Genomic DNA, 27,445 nt, shown 5'->3' on the forward strand with positions numbered 1-27,445 from the left:
TTGTGATAGCATAATTATTTTAAAAGACATGTTTTTTTAACCTAATAATTCTTACTTTAAAATGTGATTGTTAAAATAACAAAAACCACATCCGCAAAAATTTAGTTGACATGCACATTCCATTACTCAAATTTTCACCGGAAAATAAATAGCCCATTAATGATTTTATAATTACACCGAGAAAGTGTAGATATGCGACAGGCTAAGTTTAGAGTGACATGAGTTGCCATCTACCGACGTGGCAGACGATACGCAGCTGTTGGAACATCACATTCCAAGGATAATTTCGTCATTTCGTACCCTCCTTTTCTGATCCTCAGTTCTCTCTCTCCTCATCATCAGCTAATAGTTAGAAGACTTTCATTTCTGTCATTTACTTAAAAGTACAAGTGAAATGATCATTTTACCCCTCCGCACCTGCAATTTTTGTTTTTGCTTTTCTCTTTTTATTTATGTCGAGTTTCTTTCCCACTGGATCTCAAAAAAAAAAAAAAAAAAATTATTTGTTGGATTTGAGTTTTTGAGAGAAACCCAACAATGGCGGCCTTTATCAGGCTGGACGATTCCCCTATGTTTCAGAATCAGGTAACTACTATCCCATTCCTCATTCATCTCCATTGGATTTCGTCGCCATATCCTTTTCTTCATACCCTGAGCTTCACAGAGTGGATTTCAGTGCATTTTTATGGTTTGCTTCGATGAAATGAAACTAAGTTATTTTTTTTGGATGAACATTGAAAATTCTGATTCGAAGTTTCATTTTCTATTTCTTTTGGTTGTTGTTTGAATAATTGGAATGTGGTTCTTTTGATTGTATGTATAATATGTTTAATAAATTCAGTCAATGTATTTGTGTTTAATGAAGCATAGGCAATCCACAATCGAGAAAAAATGTATGAAACAAGAACATTAATTTTCATTCTTAATTGTTCAAATTTATATTATTTGATACAAGATTTATACATCCTGTAGTATGCGTAATTATTGAGATCAGAAAGTAATGCAACGCAGTTCAGTGGAACCTGTAGAGTTACTTAAGTGCTGTTTGTAGAACTGATAATGAAATGATGATTCAATTGCCTTCTTTGACAGGTATGTTCTATAGAGCAGTCAGCTGATGAGTTGAAAGATCGCTGCCAGAAATTATTTAAAGGCTGTAAGAAGTTTATGTAAGTGTTTCTACATTACTCACACACAAATTCCAATGAGAAAAGTCGATTTATTTTTTTCTTTTTTTTTTGTTTGAATTTTTTAGAATGTTGAAAGTGGTCTTGTTTTGGCGAAACAGAAAGTAGTGAGGGTGAAGTTTGGATTCTTTCAAGGAGTTCAAATAGGAATTGTGGAGAAAATGTACAGGCTTAGGTTTCAATAAACTTTAATGAGAATTGATTTCAATAACCTCATATCGGCTCCTAAAAAAGGTAGTTAAAACAGATTAGACTTCTAACAATATGGTCTTTTACTAGCTAACATTACTCTTGATCTGACAACAGAATAGCAAAAGTATCCCAGGTAGTTAAAACAAACTAGAATTCTAACAATGTGGTCTTTTACTAACATTACTCTTGATCTGACTTAAACACATTAAACTTTTGATGATTAAAGTCTTAAGAATTTCTTTTCTTTACGATTTATTTAAATCAGAGGAACACCGTATACTATTTTTTTTAATTCAGCAGTACCTCAACAAGCCTTTTAGTTCTAAAGAAACTGGTAATTTTATTATATAAAGAAAACAGTTCTTAAGTAAGAAGACAGGGTGTGTTCATAATTACCACAACATTCTGCCACTCAATTAATTATATAAAGGGAAATAAATAATTTACCTAGAACTCAGGTGGGCATGAGTGTGTGGCAGCTCTATACTATTTTCTCTACCTTTTAAAACTCTAAAGTTTAAATTTACTTAGTGATTGAAAATTTGTGTTAAATTTTTCAAGACACTGCAGACCCAGATTTGTAATTCTTGTTATTGTCTCTTTACAGGGCAGCTCTTGGGGAAGCATGCAATGGTGATACTGTGTTTGCTGAGTCTCTGGAAACATTTGGAGGAGGAACTGATGATCCTGTTAGCGTATCTATAGGAGGTTGTTTTTAACTGATTTGATGTTCTACATTTCTTCCTTTTGTTAGGAATATCACTTAGGGTATAAATGCTGCTTCTTATGGATAGAGAACAAACTTTCTATCAAACATAAAGCTGTAACTTAGTATAAAAGTGCAACACTAAAAAATTAATCTGCATGCCTGTGTGCATGTCATGTAATCAACCTATACAAACAAGACAGGGTAGAGAGCTGAGTTTTCAACAAAATTATATTTTGGCAGAAAATTCTTTTTTTTTTTCCATTAAATATCTTTTAGCATGTAAATGTACATTTCCCATCTTGTCCCAGTTGCAAGTAAATGGTCACTCTCAGCAGTCATCATTATTTGTTCTTATACATCCAAAAATTAACTTGTTGGTGAATGTTGTCTAAAGTAGGCAAATGTTTACAATTGAATAATATCTGCCCTATCAATGTTTTGTGTAGGCAGCTTTGTTGCTTACTAAAAAAATAGGTACTTGTTGTAATAATAGTTTGATAACATGAAGATTATTAGTCTATTTTGTAACCTTACACTATTTGAGCTGGAGGATGTGTAATGGAATTTATGTCATATTTGTTTCAGGTCCTGTGATGTCCAAATTCATTTCTGCATTTCATGAGCTTGCTACTTACAAAGAGCTTCTTCGTTCTCAAGTGAGTCCTCCAAGCCTGAAGTAATGAAAGTGCTCTTCCAAAGAATTATCAGTAGAAACTAGAAAGTGAAAAAGAAAATATAAGTAGAACGCGAAAGGGCTTGCTTTTGTTCTTTTTCTTCAGTATAGGATCAAAATGGCATTATTATTTTATACAATAGGACAAAGATAAATACATTTATTTAAAGAAAGAGAATTAAAAATTCTTGAAACAAAGAAATTGAGAGTAAGAGGTCCTCTAATAAAAATAGAATGAGGCACTAAAACAAGCGATCAAGCAAAATGACTTTCATTTTCCAAATGCAGTAATCTTCTTGTATTTTTGTTTTCAAGAATTTCAAAGATATTCATTTAATTTTTAAATTTGGCTTTTATTTTTGCTTAGTTGGAGACATTTTTATTTATTTATTTTTTTACCTGTTTTCTTTCATTTGGTGAGGACTATTCTTATTAAAACAATAGTTAACGTGCATAATGGCTTGCTTTAACCTTTTAATTTATTGAACAATTCAATGGAGATTTGAATGCTAAGCCAACACGATCATTATTTGTGGATTTAAATACATTTTTAAGATTTGTAAATATCTAATGGCTCATTTTTCCATGTCCTTAAAGTAACATGGAAGTCATTGTGTGCCACAAAAGAGAGTGGAACTCTCTTATCTGAATTTTGATTGAAATATAACTTCTTGTTCTGTCAAAAATATTGTGTTACAGGTTGAACATGTTTTAATCGACCGTTTGACAAATTTTATGACAGTAGATCTGCAAGAAGCAAAGGTACATTTTTTTTCTTCTCTCGATAATGATTATCGTTGTGTGTGTGTGTGATTTTTTCTTTTAAAAAAATAATGATTAGTGTTGCCAAGAAAATAGCAATTATCTTTACAGTTTTCTTTGCGAACTTCAGCTAGACAAAGAAATATTTTGTTTCAAAATATTCTTTTATTGTATTGTACATTCTTTTATTAATACAAGTTGTTTTGTTTTAAAAAAAAGAAATATTTTGTGGAAAAAGTGTATATACGTAACTGGTCTGTAGTCTTCAGATGCACTCTGTAGGATTTCACAACCACTTTTATTACTAGAGCTTTCGCTTGGAATTGTTGATTTTTTTTAGAATTAGGTTAATGATTGTCAAAAAGGAAATGTTTGGTGAGTACTCTTATCATTTAAGTTATGGTTATTATGAAGCTGGAAGAACAATGAATGGTAAGTTTTCTGTTTATTCTTCTCTTTAGTGTTAGACAAGTTATTTAAAACAGCCGATAGCTTAAGCTTTGCTATTCACAATTTAATATTTTATTTGGAGTTTCTTTTTAAAAGGCTTATAATTAAATGAGCCCTACTTTTCTTCAGTCCTGTTTCTTAGAAGGATATTTGCTTTCTATTCTTTTGTTTTTTTTTTTATTTCCTCATGTGCTCATTGCTTAATTTTGTAGGAATCCCGGCGGCGCTTTGACAAATCTATACATGTTTATGACCAGGTACGTGAACTTATATGGTAATAAAAATTTCACTACTCGTTTATTTCTTCTTAGATTAAAATACGGAGAGAAGTATGATGACAATGTCCCTGAATTATGAGTTGATATAGGTATCATGGTAGATGGGAATTTATTTCTCTGAGTCGTTTGCATGTCGAGGGATGTTAACTGTTAGCTACCTCAGCACATCTTGATGTTATTTCTTATTTTAAAAAATGACAGAAAACATCTTGTAACAACTTGCTTTGTCAACAACTGGTGATATAAACATCTGATAAATTCAGCTTATACTCATTTACTGTTTCATTCTCACATGTGGTTTCTGCAGGTAAGGAGCTTTTATTGTTTGACTAAAATTTGGTTGGAAAATGCTACGATCCTATTAGAAAGCTGTAAATGCTGAGATTCCTATTAGGAGTTAGGACAAGGTTTCAAAATCAGGGTTAACAACTTAGTGGTAATAACTAAAAGGTTTTGCTCTTTGTTTTAGGGTTCAAACTCAGGGGCTGACAATTTCAAGTATTAGGAGGATTAAAAAGCAGTGCTAACAGCTTGTTGGTGTTAATCATAAGTTTTGCTGTGTTCTAGGGAACTTGGGGGCTGACAATTTCAACTATTAGGACAAGGGTTCTTGTGGAACCACTTGTATTGTAGTGAGGGAACCACATTATAAATTAATTTTCTTGGTCGTTTCTGGCTTTTAGGAGTTTTTGCCTAATTCATTTCATATTTTATGGATTAGGACAGTGAAGAAAGTTTAATCTTGATTCTTATGTTTTAACTTGTGTTTTTTTTGGGTGAGTACTTGTCTGAGGAGGTTCTGAAACTGTAATAGTCTAGAACTGTTGAAAGCTTTGTCTCATTTTTGTTCATGAGAGGGGTGTAGGTTTTAGAACCTTTAAGGGATCAAAGAATTTTAACTCAGAATTCGATATTGCTACTTTTGTACATACAGTTGGATGTATGATTCTTCCTGATATCTCGTATGATTTGCTTTCTATTGTAATTCTTAACTAACTAGTTTCTTTTCTGTTGTCAGGCACGAGAAAGGTTTGTATCATTAAAGAAAAACACTCGGGGAGATGTTGTTGCTGAACTAGAGGAGGTATGTGAGTAAATGTTGTATACTATATATTTCATTAGTATCTTTTGGATACAATCATTAATACCAAGAAGTAAAGAAAACAAATAATCTCAGATTTAAGTTGTGAGCATAGTATTTCTTTTGCTATCTATAAAAAAGGCAGGTACGTTATCACTAGATGATTTTGGTAAGATGTCTTGTTGCTAGTTGACAACCTCACCATCCGTTTTTTGTGACAGGATCTAGAAAATTCCAAATCAGCATTTGAGAAAAGCCGCTTCAATTTAGTATGTCTTATACATTTGTGGGTCTAATTTGTGTCTGTTGGCTTTCAATAAATCTCGCTACTTGTAAGTTTTAATTAACTCAAAGTGGTTTTAAGGACTGCAGGTAAATTCATTAATGAATATTGAAGCAAAGAAGAAATACGAATTCTTGGAATCTGTTAGTGCAATTATGGATGCCCACCTTAGATATTTTAAGCTGGTTCGTTTGTGTACTTATTAGTTGTAACCTTCTTTAAATGTGAACATATTTGTCATTTCAAACTAAAGATTGATTTTTATGTGCTTCAGGGTTATGACTTATTGAGCCAAATGGAACCATATATTCATCAGGTATAATTTTAACTAACTTCTCTACCCAGTAAATAAATAAATTTCTCATCAGCTACTAATATAATATTAATGTAAAATAAGGAGTAAAAGGTTACATATGACTATCTGAGATAATTTATAGGGATGGGATGCTGGCTTAAATATTGTGGTTCTTACCATACACATGTATACTAATATATATGTTATACCATACATATGCTATATTTACAATTAACTCTTAACAGTAGAAATGGCACATAATAATAAGCATTGATTGATTGATTTGTTTTTTTTAATGGTTGTAATACAAGATAGAATGACTAGAGAGTTGGATCCTTACCTTTATGGACAGCTTTAAGTCAGCATAATCCTGATTTATTATTATTTATTTTTATTTTTGAAAAAATTTGGGTCATAATTCATAAATCTAATTTTTATGCATACAAGTACAACTAAGTCATTCATTGCGATTAGGAAGCCAAAAATGGTCTATAAATTTTTCATCCTTATGCATGAACTTCTTCATGCCTTTGACATTCTTCTCTTCAGCATTTACTTTCGCCAGTTATATTTTTTTCGGTGCCTCCAAAATCCTTCTCGCAAGTTAATGATTTTTGTTTCATTTTTGAATACTTCAATGTAATAAGTCCAAGTAACTGTCTACCTTTTTCAGGAAGAACTACTTCTCTGTTAGCTTGTATATGTTATAATTCTCATCATTTGGGTAATTTTTAAACTTGGGTTAATTAAATCCAGTTTCAACTAAAATGGTTTTACTTTTCCTGAAATCAGGTATTAACATATGCACAGCAATCTAAAGAACAGGCAAAAGTGGAACAAGATAAACTTGCCAAAAGAATTCAGGAATTCAGGACACAAGCTGAGATGGACACTTTACGAGCATCCAGTAACATAGAGCCTTCCACACCAGTTGATGGCATTCGTGTTATTGGCATGGATTCTTACAAAAGTATAGAAGCAGTCATGCCGTCCAATGCAGATGGGGAGGTAAGTTTATTGGTTCAAGAAGTTTCTTCTCATGTTTGCAGTACTACTTTTAGTTGCTCATGTTTTTTTGAAGAGATTTTTGTTCTAAGTTGAAATATTCAAATAATTTATTCTTCACTTGATAGTCTCATAAATATATATCATTGAACTCTGATTCTATAAATAAATGACTGGATTATGTATTATTGGGTCAGAAAAATACTTTTTAGCAGTGCTAAGTTTCTTTTTCTTTTTTAATCTTTTTGCTTTAGTTTGTATTTTTGTTTATCTTATCCTCCTTTTCTGATCATTTAAAAAAGTAAAAAGTTTTGTTTCTTATAAATAAATAAGTATTACTTGGTCTGGTCATTACATAATCTATTTTTTCAATTATTTTAGGTCCTGACAATTAAGCAAGGATATCTATTGAAGCGTTCCTCTAGTCTAAGGGGAGACTGGAAGAGGAGATTCTTTGTACTTAATAATCAAGGGGCTCTATTTTATTACAGAATTAAGGGTACAAAACCTGTGGTATGTTATACTACAAAACTTTATAGTTTCTACCAATTTTGAGGCTTCAATTTTGTCTTGATTTTAGCAATTACTATTGAGTAGCAAAAGTTTCATGCCTAAAAGATTTTTGTTGCTTTAGACTGTACTTGATAGCTCACAGCAATTCAAAGTCAACCTACTTTATCAATTTGGATATTTTAGAGAGAATTTTTCAATTTTTTGGTTGTTGCACAAAGATTTCTTGGGGATGCCTTTGCTGGCCATTTTTCTCTTAATGCCTTCAAGTTGGATAAGTTCACTTTGTTTAAGTTTAAGTTTATTTTGTCTTATTAGAAACAAACCTATTATTAAATATTAGAAAAACTTACAAAAACAGGGGACGAAAAGTTTTGATCATTCAAATCTCACATGTTCGCCCAATATTTACTCCTAATGACAGTGTTCCACAGAGCATACTTTTCTTGAGGAATCTCCATAACCACTTAAAATCAGAGCCTTGTTCTGTAAAGCCAAGTTCCTAGTGCCCAAATCTCCTTTGGATTTAGAATGACAAACCTCCTTCCAAGCCACAAGGTGAACAGATTTTTCACCATTATTCGACAAAATATCTCTCATTTACCTTTTCAACTCGTTAGTCACTCCTATTTGTTGGTTTATTTATAGGTTCTAATTTTAATGCACTTGTAACCTTAAACTTGTCTTATTCAATAGTCAATGGTGTCATGCCAGCTAATGTCACATTTATGCTTATCTTTGGGATAATTTTTTAGGTTGCTTTGTGGGTAGTAGATACAAAAGATAGCAAAAGTTTTTGTTTGCAGATTTTCTAAGGGATTGGGTTTCGTTTTAGTGATAGTACTTGTATTTGTATCTTTTTTTTTTAATTATTGCATTAATTTATACACGTTCCTTGCTAGTATTACCTGCCATACATTCTAATCTGTTCCCAACATTTCGACTTTATGGTCTTATCTTATATCATGAGTGCTAGTTGGGTAATTACGACATTAATTTTTCTTTTCTTCATCTAAATTCTGATATCATGTTCTATCAGTTTTAAGCAAAGTATATAAGATGTAAGTTAATTTTGAATTATTATTGCTTAATTGTTGTAGCAGATTCCTGATCATTCTTATCCCTTGATCTGCACTATCATAGGGCTCTCATTCACACCATTATACTCGTTCAGCTGAACCTACTAGCAGTATGTTTGGTAGATTCCGCTCGAAGCACAACAGAGCAGCCTCGCTCAATGAAGATGTTCTGGGCTGTCGTACAGTTGATCTATGTACCTCAACGATAAAAATAGATGCAGATGATTCAGATCTACGTCTTTGCTTTAGAATAATATCTCCCATGAAAACTTACACATTACAGGTAATTGATTTGTTGGTTATTAGCTTCTTTTTGTGTGTCCCTGACAAACTGTGTGCGTTACTAACTAAATTTTAGGGAGTAATGACACGAGGACAACTGTGTATCAATAAGTTGTAGGTCTGATAGGTTGAGTTCCTGACTTCCAGTTTTTCTTTCTTCTCATTTGCCCAGGCTGAAAATGAGGCGGATAGAATGGACTGGATAAACAAAATTACAGGAGCTATTTCATCTCTTTTGAATTCTCAGATTTTTGACCAGGTTGTACTCCTTAAAAGCTCTTTTCCTATTTTTGCATGACTTAATACTAAGATGTTCTGCAAGCCATACAATATTGACTAGTAAGGAACTTCTGCAGCCGAGACACATAGCCACAACTCTAGAAAATGATAAATCATCAGCTCGTGGTGCTTCTTGTGATGTTCAAACATTAGGTGGCCGCCAAAACTTGGAGGATGACATAAATTCAAACAGAATAGAATGTGTTTCTAGTGTTCTTAGAGCAGTCCCTGGAAATGATCTCTGTGCAGAGTGCAGTGCTCCTGAGCCTGACTGGGCTTCTCTTAATCTTGGTGTATTATTATGCATTGAGTGCTCTGGTGTTCATCGGAATTTCGGAGTTCATATTTCAAAGGTATGAAAAAAAATATTTTTCAGTTTCTATAAAAAAAGAATGAATCCAGAACTTATTTGTCTTAATTTTCAGCATCTTTGTTAACTTAAAGAATACTGGTGAAAACTTCACAACTAGCGCATAATTTAACTGTGGGAAGTTAATCGCGTCACTTCCTGACTATGTAATTTTAAAACAATTGGATTGGGAGGATATTTATTTTGCTGGAGTTCACAAGTTTTTTCATCAGCAGTTTTGAGTTACCAATTCTGCTGAATGAAACATTGTGTTGAATCAATTTTGCTTAATATGTGCTCTAGTATTTTCTCAAATTTTGACAAGTCTTTTCTAATTTTATCTTTCCGCTGAAGTTTTGAAAATATATTGACTGCATCCAAGGCAGATTTAAACAAATTTTATAACCTCTAGTTGGATGCTGGCTTTTTTCATGTACTGGGGCTGTAAGTATGTACATTTCATTTAGGATAGTCTAGATTTCAGATAGGATAGCAGCAGTGGGATATAAGGAAGTGCTTTAAGGACCACAATCTGTGCAGTGGCACTGCCAGAGGACTTCCTATCAACACCTTGGTGTGTATTTCAAAAGATAGGATAAAAAGAATTGGAGCTTTTGGGGTTTGGGTTTGTATTTTATATGGGTGGTATTCCTGATGTTTTTGTTTTTAGTCTGGGAATTTTTAATGCAATGTCTTATAGTTGTAATTTACCTTTTTTTTTTTGCTAATATACTAGTTTTGTTTCTTTATTTAAAAAAATGTTGGAAATATAGAATAAAAACCTAAAATTGATTTCTTAAGTATGAATGCAGTACCCATGGTGGTTAAATATTCATCTGTTTCTGGATCTGGAAATCAACTGCTTGTATATAAAATATATGGCCTTATTAAGGTTTTCATATAACTCATAACTACTCAATTCTTTTAATCAAGATTGACCTTGACGCCATCATGCAGAAGCCTTAAAGTAGTACATGTAATCTCAACTCCAGTCTTTATCAATTTCATTTGAGTGCTATTTCTTCATTACTGCTATGCTAGTATTAAAGACACTAGAACATTTGGCTCTGTTATTTTCAGTTAGTGTGGAAAATAGCCTCTTATTTTTTATTATTTGAGAGCTATGCCATTTAAATAGGCATGGTACAACCTATAGAGATATTTGGTATTGAATACCTAATATTTTGGAGTAATTACAATAAAATCAAATCAGCTAATTACAATTAAATCAGCCTATCAAATATCTAAGAAAGGAAATATACAGATTGGTTTTACATTCTATTTAACTAATATCTCTAACAAATATTTAAATAATATTAGCTAATAAAATAAAACAGTATTTTCTACACCCTCCCTCAAGCTGGTGCGTAGAGATTCTATATGCCCAGCTTGCAAACATTCTTGTTGAAACTGTCTTTTGATAAACCTTTAGTGAACATATCAGCTTGTTGTTGTTTGCTAGGAACATATGCAACACATAACTCTTTTCCAACAATTTTTTCTTTGATGAAGTGTCGATCCACTTCCACATGTTTTGTTCTATCATATGATGAACTGGGTTATGTGCAATGCTGATTGCTGATTTGCTATCACTAAATAACTTTAGAGGCTTTGTTCTTTGAAGTTTCAGCTCCTGAAATATGCGTTTGATCTAGATTAATTCGCATAATCCTTGAGCAAGGGCCCTAAGTTCTGCTTCTGCACTGCTTCGAGCTACCACTGGCTGTTTATTACTTCTCCAAGTAACTAAGTTCCCCCAAACTTTGGTACAATAGCCCGTGGTTGACCTTCTATCCTCAATAGAACCTGTCCAATCTGTATCTGTGAAGGCCTCAACATCTCGTTCTTCGTTTTTCTTGAACAATAATCCAGTCCCAGGTGTCTTCTTTAGATAGCGCAAGATTTTGTACACAGCTTCCAAATGTTATTCTAGAGGATTATGCATGTATTGAATAGCCAAGCTTACAGCAAAAACAATGTCGGGTCTGGTATGAGACAAGTAGATCAGTTTACCCACTAGTCGTTGATACATTCCTCTATCAACAGTATTATCTTTTTTATTTTTGTTGTACTTCCCTTTTGGTTCAATTGGTGTAGCTACAGGTTTACAACCACCCATTCCAGTTTTTTTTGAGAAGATCCAGAATATATTTCGGACTACAATTCCTTGTTTAGTTCTTGCCACCTCCATACCTAGAAAGTATTTCATGGGTCCGAGATCTTTGACTTCGAACTCCTGGACTAGCACACCTTTAAGTTTTTCTTGCTCTCCAAAGTCATCACCTGTTATTATCATGTCATCAACATAAACAATGAGGACAGTCACCTTACCCTCTTATGAGTGTTTGAAAAACAAAGTGTGATCTGATTGAGCTTGTTTGTATCCATGCCTTTTTATCACTTGATTAAATCTTTCAAACCACGCCCTTGAAGATTGTTTTAAGCCATAGAGAGATTTTTTCAGGTGACATTCTCTTTTCCATACCTGTCTTCGAATCCTGGAGGAATCCTCATAAAAACTTCTTCCTCCAAATACCCATTAAGGAATGCATTTTTGATATCTAGCTGCTGTAAAGGCCAATCTAGATTGGCGGCAATAGATAGTAGGACTCTAACAGTGTTTAACTTTAAAACAGGAGCAAATGTCTTGTTGTAGTCCACATCATACATTGGAGTGAATCTTTTTGCAACTAGTCTCGCTTTGTATCGATCTATTGTTCCATCAGCCTTGTGTTAAATTGTAAACACCCATTTACACCCCACCACATGTTTACCGCTAGGCCGATTGACAAATGTCCATGTAGTGTTAGCTTCTAATGCCCCAATCTCCTCATACACTGCTTGCTTCCATTCTTTTTGTGAGAGAGCCTCAGTGATATCCTTGGGAATTACCACCTGCTCAACTTTCGATAGGAAAGCTCTATAATGAGAAGAAAGTTTACTATAGCAAACATATCTGGACATAGGGTGTTGTACAACTTCGAACTCCCTTTCTCTTAGCAATAGGTAACTAATAAGTGAATTTTAGATTCACTTATTAGTGTCATTTTATATCTATTTTGTAGGTGTCTAGGTTGTTTTGTTTGGTTTTATGCTTGTGTTGTGTATGTGTAGGGTCCAAGGAGAACTGGTGCAAAGTTCGTACAAAACGGGAGTGAAACGGAGAAAAAATGAAAAAAATTGTGAAATAGCGCTGCAGCCCCTTGTTCTAGCGCTGCAGCCCTTTCCTGAAGAATCAACATTCCAGAATTTGCCTAGGCGCTGCAGCGCCATAATCAAGGGCTGCAGCTCAATTTTTGACTTGAATTAGGGCTGCAGCGCCATCATAAGGGGCTGCAGCGCCTGACTGTTACAGAGAGCGTGTATCTGACCTTCCAGTAGCGCAATAGCGCTTGTTCGAGGGGCAACAGCGCCCGGATCTGTACGGAAAGTTTAAATTGCGATTTTTGAAGGGCAAAAGAGGTCTTTTTGGAGGGGATATAAAAGGAAAAGCATAATTAGGGTTCTAATTACGTTTTGGAGGAGATTAGACCTGGGGATTACATGCTTGGAAAGGAAAAAGGAGGCTAGAATTCATCAACATCACCATCATTACATCTAGTTTCTTTCTTCCTCTTATTTTTAGTTTTTAATTATGAACATCTACATTGTTATTGTGTTTAAGTTTGTAATGGAGAACTAAACTCCTTTTGTGCTAGAGTATTAGATGAATCTATTTTGATTATTGAATTGTGGTTTTTAATATTTATTTTTATGAAGTTCTTCTTGTTTGTTCATATCTTCTTGATTTAATTTTCTCATATTAATGTTTTGCCATCATCATTGTGAATTGAGGTCTAAGGTTTATGCTTGAGAAAGATAAACGTAGATTGGACATAAGAAGATTTGACATAGAGTGATTGTGAGATTGAGAGATTCCTTGAACTCTATGAATTTGTCTTAGAATAATTTTTGCTTAATGACGTCTTGATTAATTAATAGCGAATAGAGATATCATATTGATTAATTGAGACTAATTGCATATATGCTTGAGAAAGATAGATGCATTATATTAGAGTTCTAGAAATTACAAATGAGGAGAACTAAAAGATAATAAAGAAACCATGTTCATAATTAAATAGTGAAATCATTACTCTAGTACTTTTATCTTTTATCTAATCACTTTCCAAGATTATTAGCTTTTATTATTTTGTTATTTCATTTTTTTTATTTTATTGTTTGATTTATTTGTTGAAATTTCTAATTAAAATTATAGACTTAAAATAATAGTAATTAGTGAATTAAATATTTAATCCCTGTGGGTTTGACATATTTTAAATTAAAACTATATTGCAATACATTGTACAGCTTCGAACTCCCTTTCTCTTAGCAATAGGTAACTTAGACTTAGGTTCAATCATATGGGAAGACTCATCATGAAAAGTATTATTAGGAAAAATAGGAGCAAGGGAGGATTTACTTACATCGGGAGTAGTCTGTGGATCAGATTCATGAGATGTTGGAGCATTAATGGACTGTACTACTTGAAGATTTTTTGGTTGCTGAGAGTAGACTAAGTTCCTCAAGCTTAGGTGGCTGAGATTCTTTTTGTTCAGATGGGTTTGGAAATTCCGGAATTTCGGGGATAGCCTTTGGAAGGCAAGTATCCCAATTGGAGACAACACTCACTGTCCCTCCCTGAATCGAAAGGTTGGGATAATAGGGTTGCTCTTCTTGAAATGTAACGTCTATTGAAATGTACATACGACGAGTGGGAGGATGGTAGCATTTGTAGCCCTTCTTTTGTAGAAGAGTAACCCAAAAAAATGCATTTAAGGGCTCGAGGATCAAATTTAGAGCTATGTTGACCAAGAACATGAACATAAGAAACAACCAAATGTTTTCAAAGGAAGATTAGAAACCAGCGGTGTTTTTGGATATACTTTGAGAAGCATAGAGAGAGGAGAGTGAAATTTCAACACTCAAGATGGCATTCTATTGATAAGATAGGCAGCAGTGAGTATTGCCTCCCCCAAAAGTGTTTTGGAAAAGAAGTTGTGAACATAATAGCTCGAGCAACTTCTAATAGATGTCTATTTTTGCGCTCGACAATCCCATTTTGTTGGGGTGTGCCTGTATAAGAACTTTTATGAACAATGCCATGACAGAGGAGATAATCACCAAAGATTGAGTTAAAATATTCAGTGCCATTGCCGGTGTGTACTAGAAGATTTGCATTGAATTGAGTTTTGATCATAGAGTGGAAATTTTTAAAAATTATGGCAACATCAGATTTAGATTTAAGCAAAAATACCCAACTAACCCTTGTGTGATCATCAATAAAAGTGATAAACTATTTTGTATTTGTAGTGTTTGTTATTCGAGATGGTCCCATATATCACTATGGATAAGATTAAAAGGCTGTGATGATTTGTAAGGGATAGAACAAAAATAGCACGAGTATGTTTAGCAAGCTGACACATTTCACAATAAAATAAGCTCAAATCTTTATTCTGAAACAACTTAGGGAATAAATATTTTAAATATGAGAAACTAGGGTGACCTAGCCTATAATGCCACTGAATAATATCATTATTATCTGAAGAAATACAACCAGAAACAAAAGCTTTTGTGACTTGAGTAGGAGGAATTGAGTCAAAGTATTACAACCCGCGACATGCCTTCGCATTCCCAATCATCTTCCCCCAGGACATATCCTGAAAATGACAACCAAGTGGTGAGAAAGAAGCAAAATAGTTCAGATCTTGGGTTATTTTATTGACAGAAAGAAGGTTACAAGACAAATTGGGAACATGGAGAATATCATGGAGTACAAGGGAAGATGATAAATGTATAGGTCCTTTACCAGCCACAGAAGAAAGAGAACCATCAACAATTTTAATTTTGTGAGTACCTGGGCAAGGAGAATATGTGGTAAAGTGGTTGGACTGACCAGTTATGTGTTCTGAAGCCCTTGAGTCTACAATCCAAGCAGTTTTTTGAGCATTGAAGGCAACAGAAGTACCTTGATTAAGAGTAGACACAGGATCAGGTGCGGAAGCAGTGGTTGATGTGTTTAATAGTTGATGGAGTTGAGTGATTTGGGCTTTAGAAAATGGAAAAGGCTCAGGTGGAGCAGCAATTAAGGCCTGACTGTCGGAATTGGCGCGATTAAAAGAGCGAGGCTTCCAATCAGTAGGCTTCCCATGAATCTTCCAGCATGTTTCCTTGGTATGACCAACCTTCCTGCAGTGAGTACACCAGGGGTGTTCACGACGAGTCCCTCGAGGGTCTTCACCATCATTAGGACGTTGGGCAGCAAGAGCATAATGGTCAGTTTCAGGAGCAACGGAAGAGCCCATCATGACCCTTTTCCGACTTTCCTCCCTGCGAACTTCTGCAAAAGCCTCACGAATGGTGGGAAGAGGATATTTCCCTAAAAGACGACCACAAGCCTCGTCTAGGTCTCAGTTAAGTTAATGGAGAAAATAAAAAAGTCTCTCGATCAAGCATCTTTTGATAAATAGAAGCATCAACAGAACATTTCCATTCAGGCACATAAAATAAATCAATCTCTTGCCAAATATTATAAAGAATACCATAGTATTGAGTTACCGAAAGAGAGTTTTGTCGCTGGTCCCTAAGCCGAGACTTGAGTTCAAAAACCTGAGCAGAATTCTCCAAATCTGAGAAGGCTTCCTAGACAGTATCCCACACTTCCTGAGCAGTGGAGAGAAATAGATAAGTCTTACCAATATCAACTTCCATGGAGTTGATCAGCCATGCCATAATGAGAGAGTTTTCCGACTCCCATTTGGAATAAGATGAATCAGCAAGGTCAGGAGCAGCAATAGAACCATTCAAATACCCCGAGCGGCCACATCCACGTAGATACATCTTCGCAGATTGGGACCATTGCAAGAAGTTTTGACCATTCAGCTTGTGGATTGTGATTTGGAGAGAATTTTGGTGATCAAATGGAGTAAGAGAGGCATCAGAAGAATTCTTAAGAGTTTTGTTGATGGAGGAGTTGGCTGAGTTATCATAAGTGATGGAATCCATTGGAGGAGTTTGGTTGGTGGGGTCTGCCATAAGGGAAACAAAGGCTGCGATTGGGAAAAAGGAAACAAAGGCTGACTCTGATACCATGTGGAAAATAGCCTCTCATTTTTTATTATTTGAGAGCTATGCCATTTAAAATAGGCATGGTACAACCTATAGAGATATTTGGTATTGAATATGTTAGGCTTTTCCTGCAAAATTGGTTAGTTGGCAGCTATGGAAATATCACAGAACCAGAAAAAAATAAAGTATGACAGAGAAATGAGAAAATTCTGTATGTGTGTATTGACTTCTAGGAATTCGAGAGCCTAGACCTCTCCACATTACAATAATCTCCACACCCCACACAAAGGTTCTCAACCTTGGCTAAATACCCCAGCCCCATACAAACTTATCGTATTCCTCACCACAAACTAACTCAGCTCCTCTAACGGATTCTAACCCCCACAACTAATTATCCTCTACAGCCCTTCCCTTGCTACGTCCGTTATACCTTCGGCTGTACACAAAAGTTAATGGTGGTCTATCAATACCGCCCGCCCGGAGTCTCACCTTGTCCTCAAGGTGAAAATGAGGGAATTGGTCTTGTATTACCCGAAAATCTTCCCACGTTGCTTCAAATTCTGGCAGCTGAGCCCATTTAATCAACACTTGGGGGGGCGTTTTATGCGAGCCTGGCTTCACGTCTAACACCTCCTCTGGTTCCAGCAGCCATTCCAGCTCCTCCGTGAGTCCCGCAGGCAAGTTAGAGGCCTGTTGTTGAGGTCCCAGCGCAGCTCTCAACATGGAAATGTGAAACACAGGATGAATTGCAGCATCCTGGGGTAGTTGTAAGCGGTATGCCACTGCCCCAACGCGTTCAATGATTGGAAATGGTCCAAAGAAACGGGGAGCTAACTTTTCATTGAGACGCTTGGCCACGGAACGTTGTCGGTATGGTCGAAGCTTCACATAAACAAGATCACCCACTTTAAATTCAATGTCCCTTCGTTTCCTATCCGCTTGCCTCTTCATAATCTGCTGAGCCTTGTGCAGATTCTGTTTGAGTAGGCTGAGGACATCATCTCTGTCTTTTAAGTTCTTCTCCACTGCTGAAACTTGGGTACTATTGTGTTCAAAAGGAATCAAGGCTGGAGGATCCCTGTGGTAGACCGCTTTAAATGGAGTCATCCCCGCCGAGACGTGAAATGTAGTGTTATACCAATACTCCGCCCAAGGCAACCACTTGGCCCATTTGCTGGGTTTTGTGCTAACAAAACAGCGAAGATACGTTTCTAAGCATCTGTTCACCACCTCCGTTTGTCCATTTGACTGTGGGTGATAAGCGGTACTGCGTTTCAATAGTGTACCCTGCAAACGGAATAGTTCTTTCCAGAATAAACTGAGAAAAATCTTATCTCTGTCCGAGACAATAGAACGTGGAATACCATGTAACTTCACCACTTCCCTGACGAAGATTCCAGCCACTGTAGCCGCTGTGAATGGGTGTCTCAATGGGATAAAATGCCCATATTTTGTCAATCTATCCACTACCACCAAAATAGAGTCGAACCCATTGGAATATGGTAGCCCCTCGATGAAATCCATCGAAACATCCTCCCAAATCTGATCTGGAATCGGCAGAGGCTGAAGGAGACCAGCTGGAGTTTGAGCCGCTGTCTTGTTCAGTTGACAAATGCTGCATTCTGCCACAAACTTCTGAATATCTTTCCTCATTCCTGACCAGTAAAAGTCGGCTGCCATGCGCTGAAAAGTGCGAAAAACTCCCGAATGTCCCCCCAACGGGCTGCTGTGATATTCCTGCAAAAGAAGAGGAATGAAAGGAGATGTCGCTGGTAACACCAATCTGCCTTTAAACTTTAAACAGCCCTGTACAAGTGAATATCCTCCATTGTGGCGGCCCTCCTGCAGCTCTTGGAGTATTTTAGCTAAACCGGGGTCGGATGCTAAGTGGGACTGCAAATCTGGTAAGGAAATCACGCTGGGAACTGAAACAGCAGCTAAAATAACCTCACTGTGCATGCGGGAAAGTGCGTCGGCAGCTTTATTTTCTAACCCCGGCTTGTATTGGATCGCAAAATCGTAGCCCAAAATCTTCGTTAACCATTTTTGATGCTCGGAAGCCATCAAACGCTGCTCCAATAGATACTTTAAACTTCGCTGGTCCGTTCTAACAATAAATCTGCGGCCCAATAGATAGGGTCTCCATTTCTGAATTGCAAGCACTATTGCCATTAACTCGCGCTCATATACCGATTTTGTTCTCCCCCTTGAAGATAATACCTGACTGAAAAACGCAATGGGCTGCCTGTTTTGCATAAGGACTGCCCCTAACCCGGATCCCGACGCATCTGCTTCAATAATAAAAGGCGCTGAAAAATCTGGTAATGCGAGTACGGGCACTGAACACATAGCTTGTTTAAGGGCTGTAAACGCTGCCTGAGCCTCGGGGGACCAGCCAAACGCCTCCTTTTTTAGTAAGTCAGTAAGAGGTCGTGCAATACTCCCATATCCTTTGACAAATTTCCTGTAGTACCCAGTTAAACCCAGAAAACCTCTCAAACCTTTCAATGTTGTCGGAATAGGCCAGTTTTCCATGGCAGCCAGCTTGCTTGGGTCCGCTGCCACCCCCTTGCCTGAAATCAAATGCCCGAGATACTCCACTTGAGTTTGCCCCACCAAGCACTTCTTCTTATTAGCGAACAGTTGGTGCTGATTTAATTTGTCCAAAACCAGCTCAAGATGCTTTGTATGCTCGCTAAGGGACCTGCTATATATCAAAATATCGTCAAAAAAAACTAGGACAAATTTACGCAAAAATTCGCGAAACACCTCATTCATCAACCCTTGAAAGGTGGCCGGCGCATTCGTAAGTCCAAAGGGCATAACTAGGAACTCGTAATGCCCTTCATGTGTGCGGAAAGCTGTCTTCTCCACATCACAGGCAGCCACCCGGATTTGATGATAACCCGACTTCAAATCCATCTTAGTAAAAATCTGGGCACCATGGAGCTCATCCAAGAGTTCATCGATGACTGGAATAGGGAATTTATCGGCGATTGTTTCCCTATTGAGCGCCCTATAGTCAACGCAGAACCTCCAACTACCGTCCTTCTTCCGAACCAACAAAACGGGGCTCGAAAAGGGGCTAGAACTCGGCTGAATGATGCCAGCCTTCAACATATCAGCCACCAATATTTCTATTTCATCCTTCTGAGTCTGTGCGTAACGGTATGGCCTTACCGAAATAGGACCTGCCCCTTCCTTAAGTGTTATGCGGTGCTCGCGAGTTCTAGATGGCGGTAACCCCGACGGCATAGAAAAAACAGATGCATATCGCTGCAAAACAGCTTGTAACTGCGCTGGAATTGCTTCAGTGGGACTCACTGCCTCCTTCTGCAGATTATTCAACTGAACCCAAAACCCCACTCCTTCGTGTTCCACTGTATAAATCATAGCTTTCAGCGAGATGGGGGACTTACAAAGACTCGGATCTCCATGTAATGTGATCCACGTACCCGCCATTTCGAATCGCATCACCATGGTCTTCCAATTAACCTCCATGTTCCCCAATGTTTCAAGCCATTTGATGCCCAAAATGACGTCTGCTCCACCTAACTCAAGAGGCAAAAAATCTGTTACCACCGTCACCGCACCCAGATCCAGTTCAACATGAGCACAAATCCCCTCTGTTCTGACTTTACCACCGGTACCCAGCAATATTCCATAACACGAAGTTGGGCTGATCGGTATTCCCGCTGCCTCCACCACCGCTGTGGAGATGAAGTTGTGCGTGGCTCCGCTATCAATCAAGACCGTGACTGGGTTCGATGCTATACGGCCGGCCAATTTCAAAGTATGGGCAGATGAGATACCGACTAAGGAGTTCAAGGACAAGGTTGCGAGAGTTTCTTCGGACCCTTCTGTTTGGCTGGCATCCGGAGATGGTGGCGGTGATTCTGTGAGTGACTGGTCTTCCTCATCATCCATGGTTAGCAAAACTTGCAAGAGTTTCTGGTCGCACTCGTGGCCACGATGAAATTTCTTGTCGCACTTAAAACACAGTCCCTTCGTCTTCTTCTCTTGATACTCGGCTTCGGAGAGGCGGCGAACCAGGGGTGGTCGACTGAATTTCGAGGGTCCCAACGCTACGGTGGTCGGAGCTGGGGTCGCCGAGGACGATGGCGCGACATGGGCGGCTCGCTGGAATGACTGAAGCACGTTCGGTCTTGGTGGAAAGATTGGGCTCAAGTTGGGCCGATTATTGGAAGCCCTAGGAGGCTGACCCGTTGCAAGCAGGAGGTGGCCTTCTTCCACCCGTTGGGCTGTATCCATGATATTAGCCAAGCCCACGGGTTGTAGGATGTGCAAAGCCCCACGAATATCTTCTCTGAGCCCTTTTACGAAGCTCCCTTCCAATATATGATCGGGAACGTCTGGAACCCGTGATGCCAGAGCCTCCCAACGAAGACGGTAGTCTCTGACTGTTGAAGTCTGAGACAATGACATGAACTCCTCCGAAATCGAACCCACCGGAGTAGCTCGGAACCGCTGTAAGAGTAGTGTTCGCAACGTAGCCCATGAAGATATAGGTCGTCTCTGGTTTTCCCACTGAAACCAGGTGAGCGCATCGCCATCTAAGCCCACAATCGCTGCCTCAAGCATCATCGATTCCGACATCCTAGAGAGGAGAAAGTATCGTTCAACCTTGTAAATCCATCCTTCTGGATTTTCTCCAGAAAATATTGGCAGATCCAACCGTGGTGGTCTGAAATCGTGGCCCTGTTCCGAGGTGAAAGAAAACGGATCGGCTGGGTTCAATGGTGGTTGGTGCGGCGGCGGAGCCGATCCCGGTGTGGACGAGGAAGGTGGCGGAATTGGTGGGGATCCGACTGTCGGAATGGGCGACGATTCACCATCCAGTGCTCGTTGATGCCGATCGGCACTGGCAGCGGCTGTCTCCGTTGGATTCTTCTTCGATACTTGCAACAGATGGGCCAAATGAGTAACTAAGAAGTCCATCTTCTTTTCCATTTCAGGCAGACGTTGGATCTCTGTTTTCAGGAGGTCAATTTCCTTGGGCAATTGGAGAAAATCCGTTCTGACCTCAGTGAGCCCTCGCTGAAATTCAACTTGTACAGCTTCCAATTTCTCTTCCCAGATCTCCATTGGATTGTCAGCTCTCTTTGGTCCCATAGTAGACCGATTTGCTCTGATACCAATTTGTTAGGCTTTTCCTGCAAAATTGGTTAGTTGGCAGCTATGGAAATATCACAGAACCAGAAAAAAATAAAGTATGACAGAGAAATGAGAAAATTCTGTATGTGTGTATTGACTTCTAGGAATTCGAGAGCCTAGACCTCTCCACATTACAATAATCTCCACACCCCACACAAAGGTTCTCAACCTTGGCTAAATACCCCAGCCCCATACAAACTTATCGTATTCCTCACCACAAACTAACTCAGCTCCTCTAACGGATTCTAACCCCCACAACTAATTATCCTCTACAGCCCTTCCCTTGCTACGTCCGTTATACCTTCGGCTGTACACAAAAGTTAATGGTGGTCTATCAGAATACCTAATATTCTGAGTGATTACAATAAAATCAAATCAGCTAATTACAATTAAATCAGCCTATTAAATATCTAAGAAAGGAAATATACAGATTGGTTTCACATTCTATGTAACTAATATCTCTAACAAATATTTAAATAATATTAGCTAATAAAATAAAACAGTATTTTCTACAGTTAGCATTACATAGTTTTTCGTTTTTAAGCTATTTCGTTCAATAGGTAAGGGTTTTAATCTTCAATAACCAGTGTGTGTGGGTTTTAATTCTTAAAAAATCAAAGTGTCTTATATCTATAAGACCATAGGGTATCTCTTAAAAGTAAAGCTGATGGTTCATTTGGATTCCTAAATCCTCATTCATATATGTATGGTATCCTGTGGGACTTGGGTTGTAACAGTTTCTTATACCCCTCAAAAAAAAAAATAAAGGAAGTGGAAGAAGAATTTATTATCTATATAATAACATATGGCTAATTATTGTTCGGGAAGATAATCTGCAACTGTGGGGTATTGACGGCAGTTTGGTTGGAGAGGAATGATAGGATCTTTCAAGACAATGAGGGTTTGCTAGAGTATATTTGGGAAAGGATGAAACTTTAGTTTCCTGTTTGGCCCAAGAGTGTAAACGAGTTTAATTCCTTTTCTTTTTCTGATTTGTTGAGAAAATGGGATGTTTTGCTGTAGTTTATAACTGTTTTGGAGTCTGTTCCTATTTTGAGTTATGATTGTGGATGATTCTAGAATTTTTGATTGTTTTGAATTTGTTTTAGCCCTTGTGTGTTACCTTTAGTCAAACTCCTTTGTTTTTTTTTTTACATTACACAATTTTACTAGTTTCGTTTCTTAAAAAAATGTTTGATAACTAACAGATATAGGAACATTATGTCCAATCTACTGCAGGTGAGATCTTTAAAACTAGATGTCAAGGTTTGGGAACCTACTATCTTGGATTTATTTCGCAACTTGGGTAACACTTATTGCAACTCTATATGGGAGGGATTGCTCCAGCTTGAGGATGCACGGTAAGTAGTCAGCAGACTTAGTTTCAATGATGTCTTCATACATTGGATGATAAGCTTCAAACGTTTTATGGTTTGTTTGACATTATAAATAAGTAAATAATTTATGCATTCGATTTAGCTTAAGAATTGGTTTATTCATTGATTGATTATGTAATCGCCAGTTCAAATTTGTATTTTGATGCAGTGTAAACATATATGAAGTAAAAAAAACATATATGAAGTAAAAAATTGAATTCTAGTATGAAAATTGCCTTAGTAGGGCATTTTTCCTCTTAGGATACTTACACATTCCTATTTCTGGTTTTCTTTGTTAAATCTCTAGTAATTTTGTTTTCCAGTCTAATTCTTGGTTGGTTTGTGTTCTGACAACCTTTTTTTTAGGGAAATTTATACCAACACTCTAGTTTACGTCAATAATATAGTGACACCTCTTTAAACAAATATATTTATGTCCACTTGTCTTGAAAAAAAGAAAAAAAAAGGAGAAGAAAAAGAAGACTTTCATTAGTATAAATTATTTCAGAAAAGCAGTTCAATTCTTAAATTGAAAGAATAACACAACTAAATGGCGAAAATTCAATTGACTTTTATATTCCTTTCACAATCACAGGGCAGAATTTAACTGTAAAAATTATTTTTCTGTCAATAAATTTTAGTTTTCTTATCAGATACACATATGTATATAACAATTACATTAGCAAACAAACAAATAAACAATGTAAGAAAAGTCTCTGTTTTTATTCTCGGATAATTGCTTGACCTCCATTTGTATTATTTATCTATTTAAATAAATAAATTTCTCTCTCTCTCTCTCTCTTCCTTTTTTATTCCCTCGAAAGAAAAAGAAAAGGAAAGAGAGCTCATTCAGTGGCATCTATTTCTGATTCCTTTGGATTCTTAGAACATGGTGGTTATAGTGCTAATATGTCATTCTAATTTCTGGATCCTTAACAAGTGGTGGATTTGCTACAGTTAATGTATTTAGTGGGATCTTGTAAGATTTTTGTTTACCAAATGTTTATCAGGAAAGGTTGTTGTAATCATTTATTACATTGTGATTTTTGTTGAATGTGAAACTCTGATGCAGAACGGATGACTCAAATGCTCTGATCACTTCCATTACAAAACTGTGCCCCAAAGATGCCTTTCACCTGAAGGAAAAATTTATTCAAGCTAAGGTAAGACATTGATTTATTATTTTCTTCAACCCTATGATAAAAATTACAGTTTCATTGTCTTGGGAAAAGAAGCTCATGAAAATTCAGTCCTTTTAGGAAATATTTGTGGCATATTTGAGGTTGTTTTGTGCAAAAGATAATAACACTTCTGCTCTGTCATTGGATATTGTTTAATTTGATAAGAAATGACACAAGTTTAATTTGAAAAAAAAAAATTACAGTGAAGCCCCTTTTTTTTTAAAAAAGTATGCCATGAGTTAATGACCCGTCCAGAGAATAACTAAACTTCATATATCTGACCACGACAGATAAAGAAATAAATGACTGAAGACTGAGCTGACTATGGTTCAGTCATAAAATCATAGTTCACAAGAGCATTTTGGTCATGCATAAGTTACATATATTAAAACTTCTCTTCACACGACAGTCGAAGATGCATTGTCCAATTATGAAATCAATAAAAGGTGCTGTTTCATATGGCAAAAAAACGAGAACCTATCCAAGCCAATACCATATCAGAAGTTACATCTATCAACACCTCGCTCAAAAAATTTATTCACCAAGTAACTTTTTAGGATATACTTGAGGCTAGCTCAAGTTGTTGGGTGAGAGTGTTAGTGTATGGGTTCTGGGGCTTGAACCCCAGCTGGGACTGACTAGTTGTTTCTGTAAACAAGAAAAAAAAATGAGAAATATACTCAACACAGTAGGAACACCTATCACAGGAAATATACAGAAGATAATCTACATATTTATCAGGCAATGAGTTGGTCCAGTCTTGTCGTACTACAGAAAATATGCAGATGATGAACTATAGAATTATCAGTAAATGACAAAATCTTAAGCTGAGTGCATAAAGTGCTTTACACTTTTTTCTCAGTCAGATCTATTAATTTAATATCTATTTAAGATCATCTAACTGTTGGCCTTTTTCTTTTTTTAATCTTTAAGACTCCTTGTCAGATGTATACTAATGTTTATAATGTACTGCCCTCAATCTTTCAGTTCCCATGATTTTTACAATGGATTAGTGTTCACTATGTTGTATATTGTTAAAAGTCTGGAATGACTAACGTGAAGAATTACTTGTCCAGTATGTGGAGAAATTAATGGTGATTAGAGATGAATCCGTTGCTGAAATGCCTGCTTGTGCTACAAGAATCTGGGAATCAGTTAAGAGTAATAACTTTCAAGACGTCTACAGACTCATTGTGATTTCAGATGTGAATATCACAAATACGACATTTGATGTAGTGTTTCCTGTTGATTTACACCACCATGTTGTTGCACAAGAAGCTGACTTAGGTGGTAAGACAGTTAAAAAGAAACACGTCGATCCAACAACTTGTGATAGAATGAAGGACTCCAATGAGCCAGGGAACTGTCTTCAAGGTTGTTCACTATTGCATTTGGCATGTCATTGTGAGAATCTGCTTATGATTGAATTGTTACTGCAATTTGGTGCTAACATAAATCTGCGGGACTTCCACGGAAGGACTCCTTTGCATCATTGCATTGCCAGTGGGAAAAACTCATTGGCAAAGTTTCTCCTTAAAAGGTAATAATGTATCTGTGCTTGTTCAAAACTGAATGTCATATAATTGTTTAAATTGGTGTTTATGTTCCTCCTATCAGTTATGTAGCTGAAAAAGTTTGTGATAACTTTTTAACCTACGATTTGGGGGGAAAATATTATTCTTTCCCATGCTTTATTTTTTTAAAACCGTGTAAATACTTGGTACCACACCTTTTTAGTAAGGGTTTCCATGACGTTTTGGTATGATAAATAATCTGTCTCACTTCCATTTTGCATGAATGGTTGCTTTAGTAATGCAATATACTGACATAGTCCTTCTGCAGAGGAGCTCGTCCATCGATCAAAGATGGTGGCGGCCTAAGTTCCCTGGAAAGAGCAATGGAGATGGGAGCAATAACAGATGAACAGTTATTCATATTGCTTGCTGAATGTGGATGAACACTCAAGTCTCACATTTGTCTACTTTCGGTCCTCCTTGCCTTCCACTAATACTGACAAGTGACAACCAGAATTCCTTTTTCTATTTAAATTTGGTCCAAAAATTGGGATATTGTAACCTATATTTACCTGGAATTCAATGTTGTGTTTTTTCTCTGTTCCTTTTTTTTTTTGTAAAGTTTACAATAAGTAAATTTGATATTTTCTTGAATATTTGTAATTCATTTGCAATGAAATAAACATTTGCATGGTGGTTTACGGATCTTCATAGATATTGCTCTTTTGGTGGGACTTTATGGGACTCGAGTTCTTGGACTTCTTGTAGCCTATTGGTGATTCAAGTAGAAGCTATTGCTTTATTAGAGTGACATTTGCTCAATTTTCATTTTGTGTTTTGTTTATGTTGTTAAGTTTTTTTGTTTAAATTTTAAAACGTGGCTAATGGAATAGTTTGCATATCCTTTGTTAGATAATAAGCTTCTTGGATGGAAATGATTCCTCCAGATTTTAGTTTTCTTCATTTTTATTCTATGATGAATCATTTACTGTTTCAATAAAATAAATAAAAAAAAACATTTGCATGGAACATTCATAATTTCTTAAGCAAGAATTTTGTGTACTAACTAAATTCTGGGAAAGTCAAAGGCTCTTTTATAGCGTATAGGCCTATTTGGTCAATGTTTTTGTTTTATGTTTCAAAAGATAAATAATGTTCATTTTCTAAGGTTTGCTTCTATTATTTTCAATCTATCATTAATATTGAAATTTCTACTGTTGGTAAAAACTTTAATATGTATTTAGCTCTAATTAATTCACGAGAATCAAACAATAGAATTAAAGATTAGCGGAAACGTACCGGAGTCCATAGAATTGATTTTGAATGGTATGATCTTCCAATTTTTGCATCAATATTTCTTTCTGGAATCTCAGTTTCTTGATGACGGACATTCAAGAATAAAGATACGATATATGAAGCGATGCAAAAATGGGGACCAACCTGTTTATTAAACACTGAAAAACAGTAATTAATAATTTATTTACTATTTCTAATTTGGCCCCTCATCAAATCAGAAATTGTCTCAATGATATCCACATATAAAAATCATGACAATCATGTTCTTAAATCATAAACTTTATTAAAAAATAGACCACATAAATTTGACTCATTTATATAATGACCCAACACATATTTTTATATATACAATTGGGACCTAAATAAATAAATTTCTAACATCTAC

The 27,445-nt window shown here is 36.3% G+C and overlaps 1 protein-coding gene across 1 annotated transcript; it reads left to right on the top strand.

The window, feature by feature from the left end:
- Positions 1-435: 435 nt before the first annotated feature.
- Positions 436-26,590, top strand: LOC133824090 (ADP-ribosylation factor GTPase-activating protein AGD4-like). Its single transcript, XM_062256957.1, has 19 exons — positions 436-585; positions 1,093-1,169; positions 1,987-2,087; positions 2,674-2,744; positions 3,461-3,523; positions 4,186-4,230; positions 5,270-5,335; positions 5,554-5,601; positions 5,705-5,800; positions 5,890-5,931; positions 6,703-6,918; positions 7,297-7,428; positions 8,569-8,787; positions 8,959-9,045; positions 9,143-9,418; positions 22,933-23,054; positions 24,142-24,232; positions 25,327-25,790; positions 26,093-26,590. The coding sequence occupies exons 1-19, from the start codon at positions 538-540 to the stop codon at positions 26,205-26,207; spliced, it is 2,379 nt and encodes a 792-aa protein (XP_062112941.1). The 5' UTR covers positions 436-537; the 3' UTR covers positions 26,208-26,590.
- The last annotated feature ends 855 nt before the right edge of the window (positions 26,591-27,445 follow it).

Source organism: Humulus lupulus, chromosome 3 (genome assembly GCF_963169125.1).
Source record: "Humulus lupulus chromosome 3, drHumLupu1.1, whole genome shotgun sequence".
Classification (NCBI taxonomy): domain Eukaryota; kingdom Viridiplantae; phylum Streptophyta; class Magnoliopsida; order Rosales; family Cannabaceae; genus Humulus; species Humulus lupulus.